This window comes from Delphinus delphis, chromosome 9, assembly GCF_949987515.2.
Source record: "Delphinus delphis chromosome 9, mDelDel1.2, whole genome shotgun sequence".
Taxonomy (NCBI): domain Eukaryota; kingdom Metazoa; phylum Chordata; class Mammalia; order Artiodactyla; family Delphinidae; genus Delphinus; species Delphinus delphis.
In genome coordinates this window covers 28,062,105-28,076,286 of record NC_082691.1, presented here as the reverse complement: position 1 = coordinate 28,076,286, position 14,182 = coordinate 28,062,105, and the positions used below count along the sequence as shown (strand labels likewise).

Genomic DNA, 14,182 nt, shown 5'->3' with positions numbered 1-14,182 from the left:
TCCTTTATTTCTTTTCTCTAATTTATGAGAAGAAAGTATCAGAGACTTTATTTCTGCCATTGAAATGATGTATTTGTCCAATATGATTCATTGAAGTTCAGTTAATATATTGATTCATGAAAAAATTTTATCCTATTATATATTACTTGCAGTCACCTGTTCATTTTGGTTTGCCATTTGTTAAATTGACGATTATTATTTTAAATGTTTAGATTTAACTTGCTTCAACTAAAAAAATAAAAGTTCACCCGTGTCTCCTACCCGCCGCTCCCTGCTTCTGAGAAGCACCAGTTTGTTCTCTGTAGGTCTGAGCTTGTTTTTTGGTTTTTTTACATTCCACATATAAGGGAGAGCATATGATGCTTGTCTTTCTTTTATTTCACTTAGCATAATGCCCTCAAGGTGCATTCATGTTGTCACAAATGGCAAGATTTCATTCTTTTTTATGACTGAATAATATTATATTCCACATATATATACCACAATTTTGTTACCCATTCATCTATCAATGGACAGTTAGGTTGTTGCCATATCTTGGCTGTTGTTAATAATACTGCAGTGAACGTGGGAGTACATATATATTTTTGATTTAGTGTTTTCATTTTCTTTGGATAAATACCCAGAAGTAGAATTGCTGGATGTATGGTAGTTATATTTTTAATTTTTTGAGGAACCTCCGTAGTATTTTTCACAGTAGATGCACCAGTTTACATTCCCACCAACAAGGCCTAAGGGTTCCCTTGACTCCACATCCTTGCCAAAACTTGTTTTTTCTACACCTTTTGATATTAGCCATTCTAACAGGTATGAGGTGATACCTTATTGTGCTTTTGATTTCCATTTCCCTAGTAATTAATGATGTAGAGAATCTTTTCACATACCTATTAGCCATCATATGTCTTCTTTGGAAGAATGTCTATTCACATCTGCCCATTTTTAAATTAGATTGTTTGTTTGTTTGTTTTCCTATTGAGTTGTATGAGTTCTTTTATATTCTGGATATATATATAAAATCCATTGTCAGATGCTCCTTCTGAATCTATTTAGATGATCATATGACTTTTATTCCCCATTTTGTTTTGTTAATGTGGTGCATCACATTGCTTTGCGAATGCTGGAGCATTCTTGTATCCCTGGAATAAATCCCACTTGATCATGGTGTGTGATCCTTTTAATGTATTGTTGAATTCAATTTGCTAATATTTTGTTGAAGATTTTTGCATCTAAGTTCATCAGGCATATTGGTCTATAATTTACTTTTCTTCTAGCATATTTGTCTGATTTTGGTATCAAGGTAATGATGGCCTCATAAGATGAATTTGGAAGAGTTCCCATCTCTTCTATTTTTTGGAATAGTTTGAGAAGGATTGGTATTAATTCTTTGAATGTTTGGTAAAATTCACCAGTGAAACCATCTGGTCCTGGACTTTTGTTTGTTGGGAGGTTTTTGATTATGTATTCAATCTCCTTACTAATAATTTGTTCAGATTTTTTATTTCATGATGATTCAGTCTTGGTAGGTCATATGTTTCTAGGAATTTATCCATATTTTTCTAGGTTGTCCAATTTGTTGGTGTATAATTGTTCATAAGTAGTCTCTTATGATCCTTTGTATTTCTATGGTATCAGCTGTAATATCATTTCTTTCATTTATGATTTTACTTCTTTGAGTCCTTTTTTTTTTTTTGGTGAGTCTAATTAAAGGTTTATCAATTTGGTTTATCTTTTCTCAGAACCAGCTCTTAGTTTCATTGATATTTTCTGTTGTCTTTTTAGTCTCTATTTCATTTATTCCTGCTTTGATCTTTGTTATTTCCTTCCTTTTACTAACTTTGGCTTTTGTTTGTTCTTTTTCTAGTTCCTTGAGGTGTAAAATTAAGTTATTTATTTGAGGCTTTTCTCATTTCTTGAGGTAGGCATTTGTCACTGTGAACTTCCCTCTAATCTTCCCTGACAATTCGGCTACTTTGCTTAATTTTATGGTGTTTAATAAAAGGAACAGCATGCATCATGCTTCCTAAATTCAATATTGTCTGAATGATTGGAGTATAGTAGGCTTCTTAAATGTTTGTTGAATTGCCCAGATGTACATCGTCACAATGCAGTGAGAATAATGCTACAAGAGACTCATAGCCATGGGAGAAGTTTTGCTTGGTGACGTCTTGGAGAATATCAGTGAAGTCATTTTTCAATATCATTTTATCATTAGTAGGAGTTAGTATTGTAGAGAAAAGGAAGGCTCAAATTCTCTTTTCCCAAAGGGAAAGTGTAATCAGAGCTATGGATGTTATGATGCAGAAAAGTTTACAGATAGCTTATGCTGCTGGAATTTTGATTGGATGGTGGAGATCATAAGGGATAAAGCATGAGGTCATACCATGAAGGTCCTAAACTGCCATTCTAGAAGTTAGACTTTATTCAGTACTCATGAGGAAGCACCAGAGATTTTTCAGAGGGAGAGTGACATGATTACTTTTAAGAAGATGGTGAGGAAGAGGTGAGAAGCAAGGCTGACGCTGTTTTCTAGTAAAAGCAGGCTTCATGACAACATTATAATTACAGTTTGAAGAATATTTGCTTCCAGTATTCTCAGTATACCCTGGCATGCATATCCAGCAGACAGAGCTATCAGTGTGGAATTTAAGAGAATATTGGCATATGATGAGGGCACTTAGGGTGAGGAATCCTGAAGTAATAATTAAAACAAAAGAGAGGGAAAGATGATTTTGCCATCAAATAAAGGTTAAAGCAAATATTTATTTAAAAATTCAGCACAAGACATTTGAGTTAGAATTTTACTTAGCTGTATTATAAGCTTTTAAAAAATTTTAGTAGCCTCTGCAAGCTATTCTGATAATATTTAAGGAAATAAAACATTTGAACATATAATTTAATAAGTACATAAAATAATAAAATACTTTTCTTCTTTAAAAAAATCTTAATATACATTTTTGAACCTTGATTATACATTAAGTACCTTATAAAGGACTCAACCATGCCTAGCAACGCAAATATATCCATCCTCTCCTTTATAATGGCAAGTAGGGTAATACTGTAAAGTAATGTGGAACTAGAAGACACTCTTTGAGACTAGCAAACCCTCATTCTGCCTGTGATTCCTCACCTATAAAGAGAAAGTAATATTGTGAACAATATTATTGACCCTGTCTTACTTTACAGACTTACTTTGAGGATGAAACAAAATAACATGTGCAAGAATACTTCCTAAATTGTAAAGTATTATACAAATGTAATGTATCATTTTTGGAAAAAAAATGTAAAAAAAGAAAAAAGCAATTAAAATGCAAAACTATTAGCCTTAAAGTCAAAACATTTACTTACAACTTCACTCCCTTTTTGCATTTTTTTCCACTTTGTTTATTTAGCCTTTAGGAAATGTTTCACATATTCTTTAATAAATGATTTTATTGCTTGGCAGAAGAAAGGGAAAAAATAAATGATACAGTGAATCACATTCAAAATTAATGTGTGATACAGACCATTGAATAGCTGTTTTTTTGTGTGAAGGATTAAAGTGCATATTATGGTTATTTATTCTAGGCATTTTTGTACCCAAACCACCTTTATTGATAGATACAGGGCTGTGAGCCTGTGTATTTTACTTTTTTCCTATTAGAAATAGCTAATAAAATAAGTGATTACTTGTTTTATCTTGTTGTATTTGTAATGTTCCAATTTACTTTTGACATCTTGCAGAATATCTCAGTGGTGCTGAGGGCAAGAATAGTATTAGTTCACAAAGCTGATTTATTAATGGGAAGCTCATTTCATTTAATTGGCATCACGTTTAACACCTGATATGCAGCAACTCACGCCTACTGACAGTAGCTTACAGCAGGCTTCCTGGGTTTTGAGGGCTCTCCTCAAGACCTAAATGAGAAAATCCTTCTGGGAAGATGGACCATTTATTCTTTACAAACGTTTTTCTGAAGAGCACATGCATCTCCTGACATTTGTGAGCTAGATGTCCTGCTTTTTCTCAAGCACATGAGGATCTATTGAAAAACTTCTCTGTGTCACACTGAAACAAAAAGTGCAGCCCACATTGTTAATACTAGCGATGTCTTGTAAATTTAAGCCACATTACTCAGGCAGAAATTCCAGCTGTTAAAACATAGATAATGGAAAACCAGTCTAAGTAGTGACCAACATTCTCAAAAGGGTTAAACACCAGCATTACACATTACTTGAACCATAAACTCGATTGCTTTGGGGTCATTGACAAGGTCATTATGACTCAAGTTTTCTGGTTGGTTTGGTTGTTGAATTCTACTTCATGGAAGAAAATTATATTACTTGCTTTTTAGTATTTTATTGGATTGTGCACTAAATTAAACACTGCATTTAAGACCACAGTGAACTCTCCAAATAATGTGAAAAACTTCATTCTTAAATTTGTAGTTAATTTTGAAGTTAGCTTGACCTATGCAAAGCAAAGCAATAAAAGTTGGGAATTTGCCTGTTTTCTATCATAATATCAATACTATTGTGTGTATGGTAAATTTTCTTCCTTTAAAATTTCTACATCTCGGCTGTATAAAGTTGCAAGAATAACATATTCAATCCTGAGGAATTAAGATGACTTGCATCAGTGTATTTTTTTGTCATATGCAGCTTAACAAGACAAAGGAAGCCTCTGCTTTAAAATCATGGCACAAAAGACCAATTAGTATGTTAAAAACTAGTGTCAAGTTGGTTGTTTGATAACAATTAAGAACTCGGTCTTTATTGCCCATTCAGTTTTCAAATTTCCTGACAATACACAATAGTATCGAGAGAATGCCTTTTCCTCATTAAAAAGAAAAAAAAAAGTCATGCGGGAAAGGGAAGCCTTAACTAACAAGTATGTGTACGTCCATGTCACACCTCCATATTACTTCAAATTACATGCTGTCACTAATAAGGTCTTTGGGGATAAAATAAGTCATCTCTATAATTCTTCAGTACTTGATTTTATTTTTAACGACTGCCATGTGATATTATGTTCTATTCATCCTAACCTTTAATATATCAAACCTCGCAAGAGTTCATCATATATTGTCAAAGTGTCTATGAAAATACATTATCTTCAATAAATAGCGGGGGAAATTAAGAACACATTTATTTTTTCCTTTAGTTGTTACTAAAGCCAATGGCAATCAAAATATAGAAAAAATAGAACTGTGATACTGCTGTATGGGTAGCCCCAGGAAAGCATGTACAACAAAGAAGAGCATAATAACTTGTACGTGTTGTCTCGTTTTAAATCAACATACCCATCCACAGCTCTGTTTTGTGAGTTGTTTTAGATCTGTGAGGAAGTAGGCAAAGATCACACAACAAAGGAGATAAAACTATTTATTCAAACAATAAAAACAGCTGTGCATTTATTATACATCAGGTATTTTATTTGATACAGAGGATCGAAGATAAATGTCACATAGGCAGTTTCCTCAAGGAAGCCTCACAAACCAGTAGGGAATAGAGTCAAACAGACAGTTGTAATACAGAGGAGTAAATGATGTAAAAGGGGGATTTATATGATGCTTCAGGAGGACCCAGAATCCGTATTAGGGCAGACAGATGGGTCAGATCAGGATTCCTGGAGGTGATAAGGTCTGTGCTGAATTTTTAATACTGTGTGGGCATTATTATCCTAAACACATTAATAAGTCCAAGAAAGATTAAAAATACTACAAGCAGTCAGGATGGTTGGTACTCAAACTGTAAGAGCAGCATTTTAGAGATGAAGTATTTATGTATAAAGTCCCTCATGTAAATACCCTAAGGACTTTGGACTTTGTTTTCTGGAGTCTATGGGAAGTCAATGACAGATTTTAAGTAGGGAGGTGATAAGAGGAAATTCACATTTCAGAAAGAAGTCTTTGGTAGCAGAGTAAAGAATTAGTGGCTGGGGAGACTGCTCAGGAGGCTGGTTAAAATTAAGGTGATAAATGGTAGAGGAGTGAATCAAAAGTGCCATGGTGCAGGCAACAGCGTTGAACATTGCAGATAGATACAGTAAAAAAAAAAAAATCTATTGGGGGTAATTTTATGAGAATAGTAGAGTGATAAGGCTTGGAGTTTTGTTTGCTACTGTGTTTCCTGTTCCAGGGCCAGGACCTGACAAGTGGAAACTGATTTTTTTTTTTTCTGAATAACTACATAAATAATGGAAACTGATTTTCTCCATCAATCGTAAGGTGTGAGGCTGTCTACTGAATGTCAAGGGAGATCATGAGTTAGGGTGTCTGAGCACATAGCTGCTCAAAAGAGTTATAAAAGGACGTAACCAGGGAAACATACATTCCTTGGAAATTTTGAGGGCTGAGCTAAAAACCACTGGTTGTTAGTGATTGCTTTATATTTTTGAATGGTTTGCTTTAGCATCATCGCTATCCTAGGTTTAGAAATGGCGAAGGTAGACATGTGGATAAGAGAACAAGGGGCAAAGTGAGGACTGACTAAGGGGGAGAAGATGGGAAGCGACCTTTGTATTTTGAAAAAAATAAAAGGGTCTCAACTCTGGAGGTTTGTATTGGGTCAAAAATATTTATAATTTTATGATTAATCATGTAGAAGAGCTGGGAGTGTGAGAAGCTGTGTGGAGCAATATCCTCATAGGAGCTGCGTTCATTTTTTAAGGCTGCTGTAACAAATTACCGTCAATTTAGTGGCTTAGAATGAAACAAATGTTTTATCTAATAATTCTGTAGATGAGAAGTCTAAAATGATTCTCACTGGAATAAAATCAAGATGTCAGTAGGGATGCATTCCTTCCAGAAGATCTCGGGGAAGAATCCATGACATTCTTTTCTCCAGCTTCTAGAGAACCACCCACATTCCTTAGCTCATGGCCCCATTCTTCCATCATCAGAGCCAGCAATGAATGGCGGGTCTAGTCTTCCCCACACTGCATTGCTTTGGTTGGTTCTTGGCTGTCATCATCACATCTTCTCTGACCATTTTTAGGACTCATGTGATTACATTGGGCTCACGTGGCTAATTCAGGGTAATATCCCCATCTGAATGTCCTTAACTTAATCACGTCTGAAAAGTCCGTTTTGCTATGCAAAGTGAGATATTCATAGGTTCCGGGCATTAGGACATGAACCTTTTGAGGCTCCATAATTATGCCTAGTATGGGAGCTATGACTCAATTAAGGCAAGGAGGTATTGAAGCATGTTGTAAATTGAGTGTGGTTTTAGGGATTCACTTACCATGGAATAAGGATTTCAAAAGGCATGGTAGAAAGGTTTTAGAGAAGCAATAAAATTAGATCAGAAATATGGTTTTAGTAGTCATCTTATCTCCAGTAGAAGTTGCCTCTCTGACCTTGTTCATCTTTCATGATTTGTTCAGTGGAAATCTCATACTTGTTATCAACAAAGATTGATGGGTTAAAAAGAGGAGTTTTGAGTACATTCGTGAAAGAGGCAAACTCGGGCTTCCCTGGTGGCACAGTGGTTGAGAATCCACCTGCCACTGCAGGGGACATGGGTTCAAGCCCTGGTCCGGGAAGATCCCACATGCCGTGGAGCAACTGAGTCCGCGAGCCACCACTACTGAAGCCCGTGCACCTAGAGCCAGTGCTCCGCAACAAAGAGAAGCTACCTCAGTGAGAAGCCCGCAGACAGCAATGAAGACCCAATGCAGACCAAAATAAATAATTTTTTTTTTTTTTTTTTTTTTTGCGGTACACGGGCCTCTCACTGTTGTGGCCTCTCCCGTTGCGGAGCACAGGCTCCGGACGCGCAGGCTCAGCAGCCATGGCTCACGGGCCCAGCCGCTCCGTGGCATGTGGGATCTTCCCAGACTGGGGCACGAACCCATGTCCCCTTCATCGGCAGGCAGACTCTCAACCACTGCGCCACCAGGGAAGCCCAAGTAAATACATTTTTAAAAAAAAAGAGGCAAACCATTTTTAGGTTTGATTAGCTTTCACCACAGGCAGATCTTTTGTTTTTACCATGTCATAAAACATTGATTGGGTGTAAGATAACTTTATCTTCTTACTTTTTCTGGCCTTGCTTCTTTCGTTTAACTTCTGTAAGTGTCATGTAATTATGTGTTAAGGTTTGACTGCACGTAATGTGCTCAGATAAAATTTATTGAGGCCAGTCACTGATTTATCACAGACAAATGAACAGTTGAGTTCAACTGACAAACGAGGCTGAGTTCAAAATAATAGGAATGTAAAGCTGTGTGTAATCATAGCCATACTTAGACTCTCAAGTCACTCACGTAAAAAATGTCAACCATTTACTGGCTTTTATTATCAAATGTTATTTTAGTCATAACATCATAATAGCCTTTACTAAAAACCAGGCAACATATTTTTGTTAACAGTTTCATTTAACTTAGTAATTCAGAAATAAAGTAAAAAGCAGGGAGACGGTATTACTGTTTTTAAGGCATCCAGTGATTTAAATAAGGAATATTGACAGCACCTATATTATACTTCTGCAGAAAGATATGTTCTGATTAATAAAAATAAATATAGAGCTTCCTGTTCTATGTAGTGACATTTTAATTTAATAATGGAAATGTTCATTTAAGAACTAATCAGGGGCTTCCCTGGTGGCACAGTGGTTGAGAGTCCGCCTGCCAATGCAGGGGACACGGGTTCGTGCCCTGGTCCAGGAAGATCCCACACGCCGCGGAGCGGCTGGGCCCGTGAGCCATGGCCGCTGAGCCTGCACGTCCGGAGCCTGTGCTCCGCAACGGGAGAGGCCACAACAGTGAGAGGCCCGCGTACTGCGAAAAAAAAAAAAAAAGAACTAGTCAGGTTTGGGGACAGGGTCAAAGAAGACTATGCGAAGTGATAAGATACAAGTTATAGAACTTTCAAGCGTTCAAAGCACCTCTTCACTATTTTGTTAGAAATAGTGTAGTCTTCAAATTTAAGAAGTACGTAGCACAATTTACAATCCAGCTTAACACTGTCACCAATTTTGGTATTATCTGACTTCTGCAGTATTATTAACCAGGGGTTATGTATGCATGAACTGATTGTCTCCGCTACAGATTTGGACCTTTCTTCTTTTTATAAAGATAATGGTGCTTGTCTAAAGCAGGGATGTTCTAATAGTTTATCTTTTTTTTAATCATTAGTGGGCTAAAAACCTACAAATTGCAGAATACACGTATTTTTTCCAGCTTTACTGAGTTCTAATTGAAAAATAAAATTGTAAGATATTTAAAGTGTACATCGTGATAATTTGATGTAAGTGTACGTTGAGAACACATGAATTTAAAAAATTAAAATGATAGGTATGTCTATCCTTTAAGCTCTTCAAAAATGTGGATTTTTAATACTGATGTGAAAAGCAGGCAAAAAGGCTTAATTTAATTTGTTCATTATTTCAAAAGACTGTTTGTTGAGGCAGTTTTAGCCATTAATCAAATTAATGAGAGAGAGATATTTGAAGTCTTCTGGAGAAAGGTGGGAAGGGTTCAGTCAAGGTACCTCTGAGTCTGGACTTGAGGCATAGATCTCTGAGAATATATAAGTACTTAGTATTCAGTATTCAGTTGTCAAATTTGAAGTTTCATGAAAGAGTTCATCCTTTTACAGACTCAAACAGATTTTACATATTGCACAGAGTTGTGCTTCATACATCCTGGGTTCCACTTATTTGTTCTCAAAATATTAGGGTTATAGGCTTTTGTGAATATAGTTTCCAGTTGATTCAATTTACTTCTCTTGAAAGTTGAAGACACTGCTCTGTCCGATACTTGATATCTCAGGAACACGCTGAAATTCACAAATCAACAGTAGTAGCCTTAGGAACCTAGATCATGATTTATATTTACAAAAACCTGTGACTTTTCTAACAAATTGTAACTTCATTTCCTTCATCTAACTTTGTGGTTCTTCAAAATCTGAGATTCTCTTGATCTTAGCATTCTTACAGTTTGCGTTTTCTGTTTCACCCACTTGACAGTTTAAATTTAAATGAATATATTATATTCCTTGAATCAATAAGCAATATACTTGTTTTTCTCTTGAAGTTTCAATTTTAGTGTTTACAGTTTCTAATTATATCTGTTAGATAAATCAACTTCATCCATCATTAGAGACAAAAAGTTGAGTATCACAGAATGTTGAAGCTATCAAAAGTCTTTTGGGCCTCTCCCGTTGCGGAGCACAGGCTCCGGACGCACAGGCTCAGCGGCCATGGCTCATGGGCCCAGCTGCTCCGCGGCATGTGGGATCCTCCCGGACCGGGGCACGAACCCGTGTCCCCTGCATCGGCAGGTGAACTCTCAACCACTGTGCCACCAGGGAAGCCCCCAAAAGTCTTGATTTAAGAAAGTAGTTCAGTATATTTCTTCAACTGCTTTCTATGAGCAAACATTTGGACATTTGACTGTATTAGAGCAAGTATAGTATGTATACCCTACCTATTTTTACCAAATATTCTATAAAGTGGCAGTGACTAAAGGGGTAAACAAGTATTTCATTCATAGACTTGATCATTTCCTCCTCCATATAACAAACACTATGGATATGTTTGGCAAATTTAGATGAAACCCTTTCCTTTTAAGTATTAGCTGGGTAGACCAGTCATTCTAGCTCATTTCAACAAACATTTTCTTTTCATGTCATTGCAAATCTGTTGTCTGTGGGAAGCAAACACAAAAATGTTTCAAATTATTTACTGGCATTCTTTCTCTCTACTGATTCGTGTGAAGTGTATAAATAGATAAACTTTTCTTTTTCTGGCTTAAAATATCAGTTTAGCCACACCTCTGGACTCAGAGGCCACATTTGTCTCTAGGCTATGGTTCGGTTCCAAGAACAAGAATGGAGTTTTATAAGAGTCAGGTGAGCTCTGCACTTACCAGAAAGGTCTTGAAATGGCAGGATCAAAATGGTGATTTTAGAGTATCACAGAGAGAAAGAGGAATGTGTGTTGGATAAGAATGGCAAGAAAAGGATGGCATAGATAATGTGGAGTAAATAGGCTGTCTAGGAAAGTCCAGATCAAGTTCTAGAAAAGTGTATGCAACCCTTAAAGGTTCCTCAGGACTTTGGATTGGTTACAGGTTCATTATTCACAGGTGGGCGGGACTACTTATAGATGCCACAGTGGGCAGTATGGACAATATTCTATTGCAAAGTGGGTTTTTTTTTCCGACAGAATATTCTATATTGATTTTTAATTTTTTTTTTTTGTGGTACACGGACTTCTCACTGCTGTGGCCTCTCCCGCTGCGGAGCACAGGCTCCGGACGCACAGGCTCAGCGGCCATGGCTCACGGGCCCAGCCGCTTCGCGGCATGTGGGATCCTCCCGGACCGGGGCACGAACCTGTGTCCCCTGCAACAGCAGGCGGACTCTCAACCACTGCACCACCAGGGAAGCCCCTCTATATTGATTTTTACTGTCACTTTTCCAGACTACTTTTTTTTTTTAACTGAAACCACTTATAACACACTTAATGGAGATTACTTGTAAAAATATCCATTAATGAGAATTTTGCAATCTGAGAACATTCTGAAAAAGTTCTGTGGTTATGTGATTGCAATAGGAACCAATAAAGTAGTAGTTTTTCATGGAAATGTTTATTTTCAAAATCTCATTTGTGCAAAACCATACTGAAATATTGTTCATAATATGGCATCAACTTCTACATGTATATCCCAGTAATTATTTATGCAGTAATCATTCTCTAAATTATTAAATATTAGATGTCTATACAAAGAATATGCAATGAAGAATAAAAATGATTGGAAATAAATATTCCAAATTATTGATAGAAAATTTGATCATTTTCTTTTAGAGATTAGTCAAAAAATCAGTAATGGCCTTTGTGGAATAAATGCCCATTTCCATGTTTATCAGAGTCTCCTTTTTACTAACCTTTTTTTTTTTTCAGCAAGTCTCCATTCATTTGGAATATTTAACTGACACATCTCAGAATAACTAATACTGGCTGATCAAGTGATTAAAAACTGCAAATTTCTTTCATTTCAGCACCTGCATCCTTTTTGAGAGAAGTGAGAAAACCCACATGGGCCTGAAAACCCTCGTGTTTATTTATAAAATCCAGTTTGTTCCTAAATAACTTGATGTTTCCCACTGGTGCCCTATTTACAATACCTGTTTTGTAAATAATCAAGGTTAAATGTATTGTTTCTGAGAAATTAAATTCTTATTAAAGTTGGCAAATACATAATGGCTTTTCTGGTTTTCTTTAAAGGATCCCCTTTTTCACCTGGAATCACACAGATCTGAGAGAGGAAGGGGCAGATGTCCTTTTGATGCCAGCTCCTCATTCATCTCCACTTTAATTGGTAATTATCATGGCTGCAGACATCAGGTGGTAGTCGTATTGATTTCGAAACTTCAGGCAGATTCTTTGGTGTTTCTTCATATACATTGCTGTGTCATATCTATTTATTGGTGCTGGGAGCATGGATATTAAATTTCAAGCCATACTCACCTGAGCCAATTTTACTCTGAAATAAGTGCAGCTGCTATGAAGTATGGACGTCTCATCCAGAAAACACAAATTGTCCCTTAATACCTGATAGAAGGTATCTTGTATTATGTCATTTATTGTTCACAAAATGCAATTATGTAAATACTTTTTATAAAAATGTAGCTAGAGAAACCAAACTATTTTAACATATGTTAATTCTTTCTGTATTAATTACTCTGTGACTTTAAGGGAACTTCTAATATTCTCTTCTTGGTACCTTTCTCTGTGTCAGTAGAATTCAGCAGAGAGTCATCTCAATTTGGAATTTCAAAGTCATTCCTGTTAATTTAAAATGTAAGCCGTAGAGGTTGAGTGGCTCAAACTATGTCCACGTTGGCATAATAGAATAAGCTGGCCATGTCTGATCTGGATTTCAATTGGCTTTCAATTAAATTAGTCAAGATACATGAAAATCTCACTTAAATCTCAGAAAAATCCTTTTTCTTTAATACAGTTTGGGACTGAAAATGGAACACCCTTATCAAATACTCCAGCACTGCTATGGTACAGACAGCTGATTGAGTTGCCAAGTATAAAGTTGAAGGGAGCAATCCCTGACACCTCACATAGGTGCTCTTAGGAATCATTCTGTTTCCTCAGTGTTGAGAGGTTCTGATAGATATATGGTACAGATGTACAAGCTTCTGTTATTACATTTGCAGCACTTAGAGTTATCTGCTACTATTAGGCCATCCTGTTTACAGAAAACGAAAACATGTAAAACAACAAGTAGAGATTTCCTATCCTAAATAAGTGGGTAAAACTTAAAACTCCCCACTGATGAGTAATCAACATACCTTATGCTGGACGGAGAGTTGATGCAGATGTTCCTGTATATTCTAGAGACAACACGTTCCGTGAACTTATTCCAGACAGTTGATTCTGATGGGCCTTGCATCCGAGTTCCCACAGTCCCCTGTCGCAGTAATGGTACTCAGGTCCAAATAAGTAGAGCTTTTATATATACGGGTATTTATTTGTAGAACAAAAGTCTTACGTTAGCTCTAAACAGTAGGGAAGGTTTGATTTAGTACAGCTTCATAATTTGAAAGTGCTTTAAGATGAGAATTTCACGTAGTGATTAGTTCTTTAGGAGCTTGAATAAAGAGATATTTTTAAAGAATATAAGATTTTTAAGAAAATACTATGATATCCTGAGTTCTGCTACTCACTCATATATGTGTGTGTGTAAACACAATATGCGGAGGGGAGATTTTAAATATGGGAATTGAGTTGCTTAAGTCAGTTTGGACTTAGTAGGAATCAGAACCTTAAGAATGCCACTTTTGGAGAATGCCAGATTCATAAATGTTAGAAATTCGTGGTAGATTGGCAGCATATGAGTTAAAATACATGCATTTGATAGACTCATACAATTTTTTTCTAATGTTTTTAGTGATTTTTGTAACTTCATAGGTTTAAGATTTGAATACGTCTGGAAGAAAGAGACTGTCTTATCATCTTTCTTTTACCATACAATATATTGCACAGAAAAGGCCTCCTATAAATATCGACTGAATGAAATACTCCCTGAGCTTCCTAAACAAACAAACCATAAATAAATTTGGGGATAGTGTTCACAAGAATATTATAAAAGGTACTGAAAGTCAAAAATTACACAGTAAACGCTACTTCTCTAGTAAAATCCTAAGAAGATTGGAAGAGAACACCATTTATTTTGAACATTTCT

At 36.1% G+C, this 14,182-nt stretch overlaps 1 protein-coding gene across 1 annotated transcript in view; it reads left to right on the top strand.

Moving 5' to 3' along the window:
* SEMA3E (semaphorin 3E) overlaps nt 1-14,182 on the top strand; it is a 256,083-nt gene that overhangs the window by 195,458 nt on the left and 46,443 nt on the right. Inside the window, exon 5 of the mRNA XM_060019862.1 lies at nt 12,211-12,304. Within this exon, the coding sequence (XP_059875845.1) occupies nt 12,211-12,304 (94 nt within the window). The remainder of the gene's footprint in view (nt 1-12,210; nt 12,305-14,182) is intronic.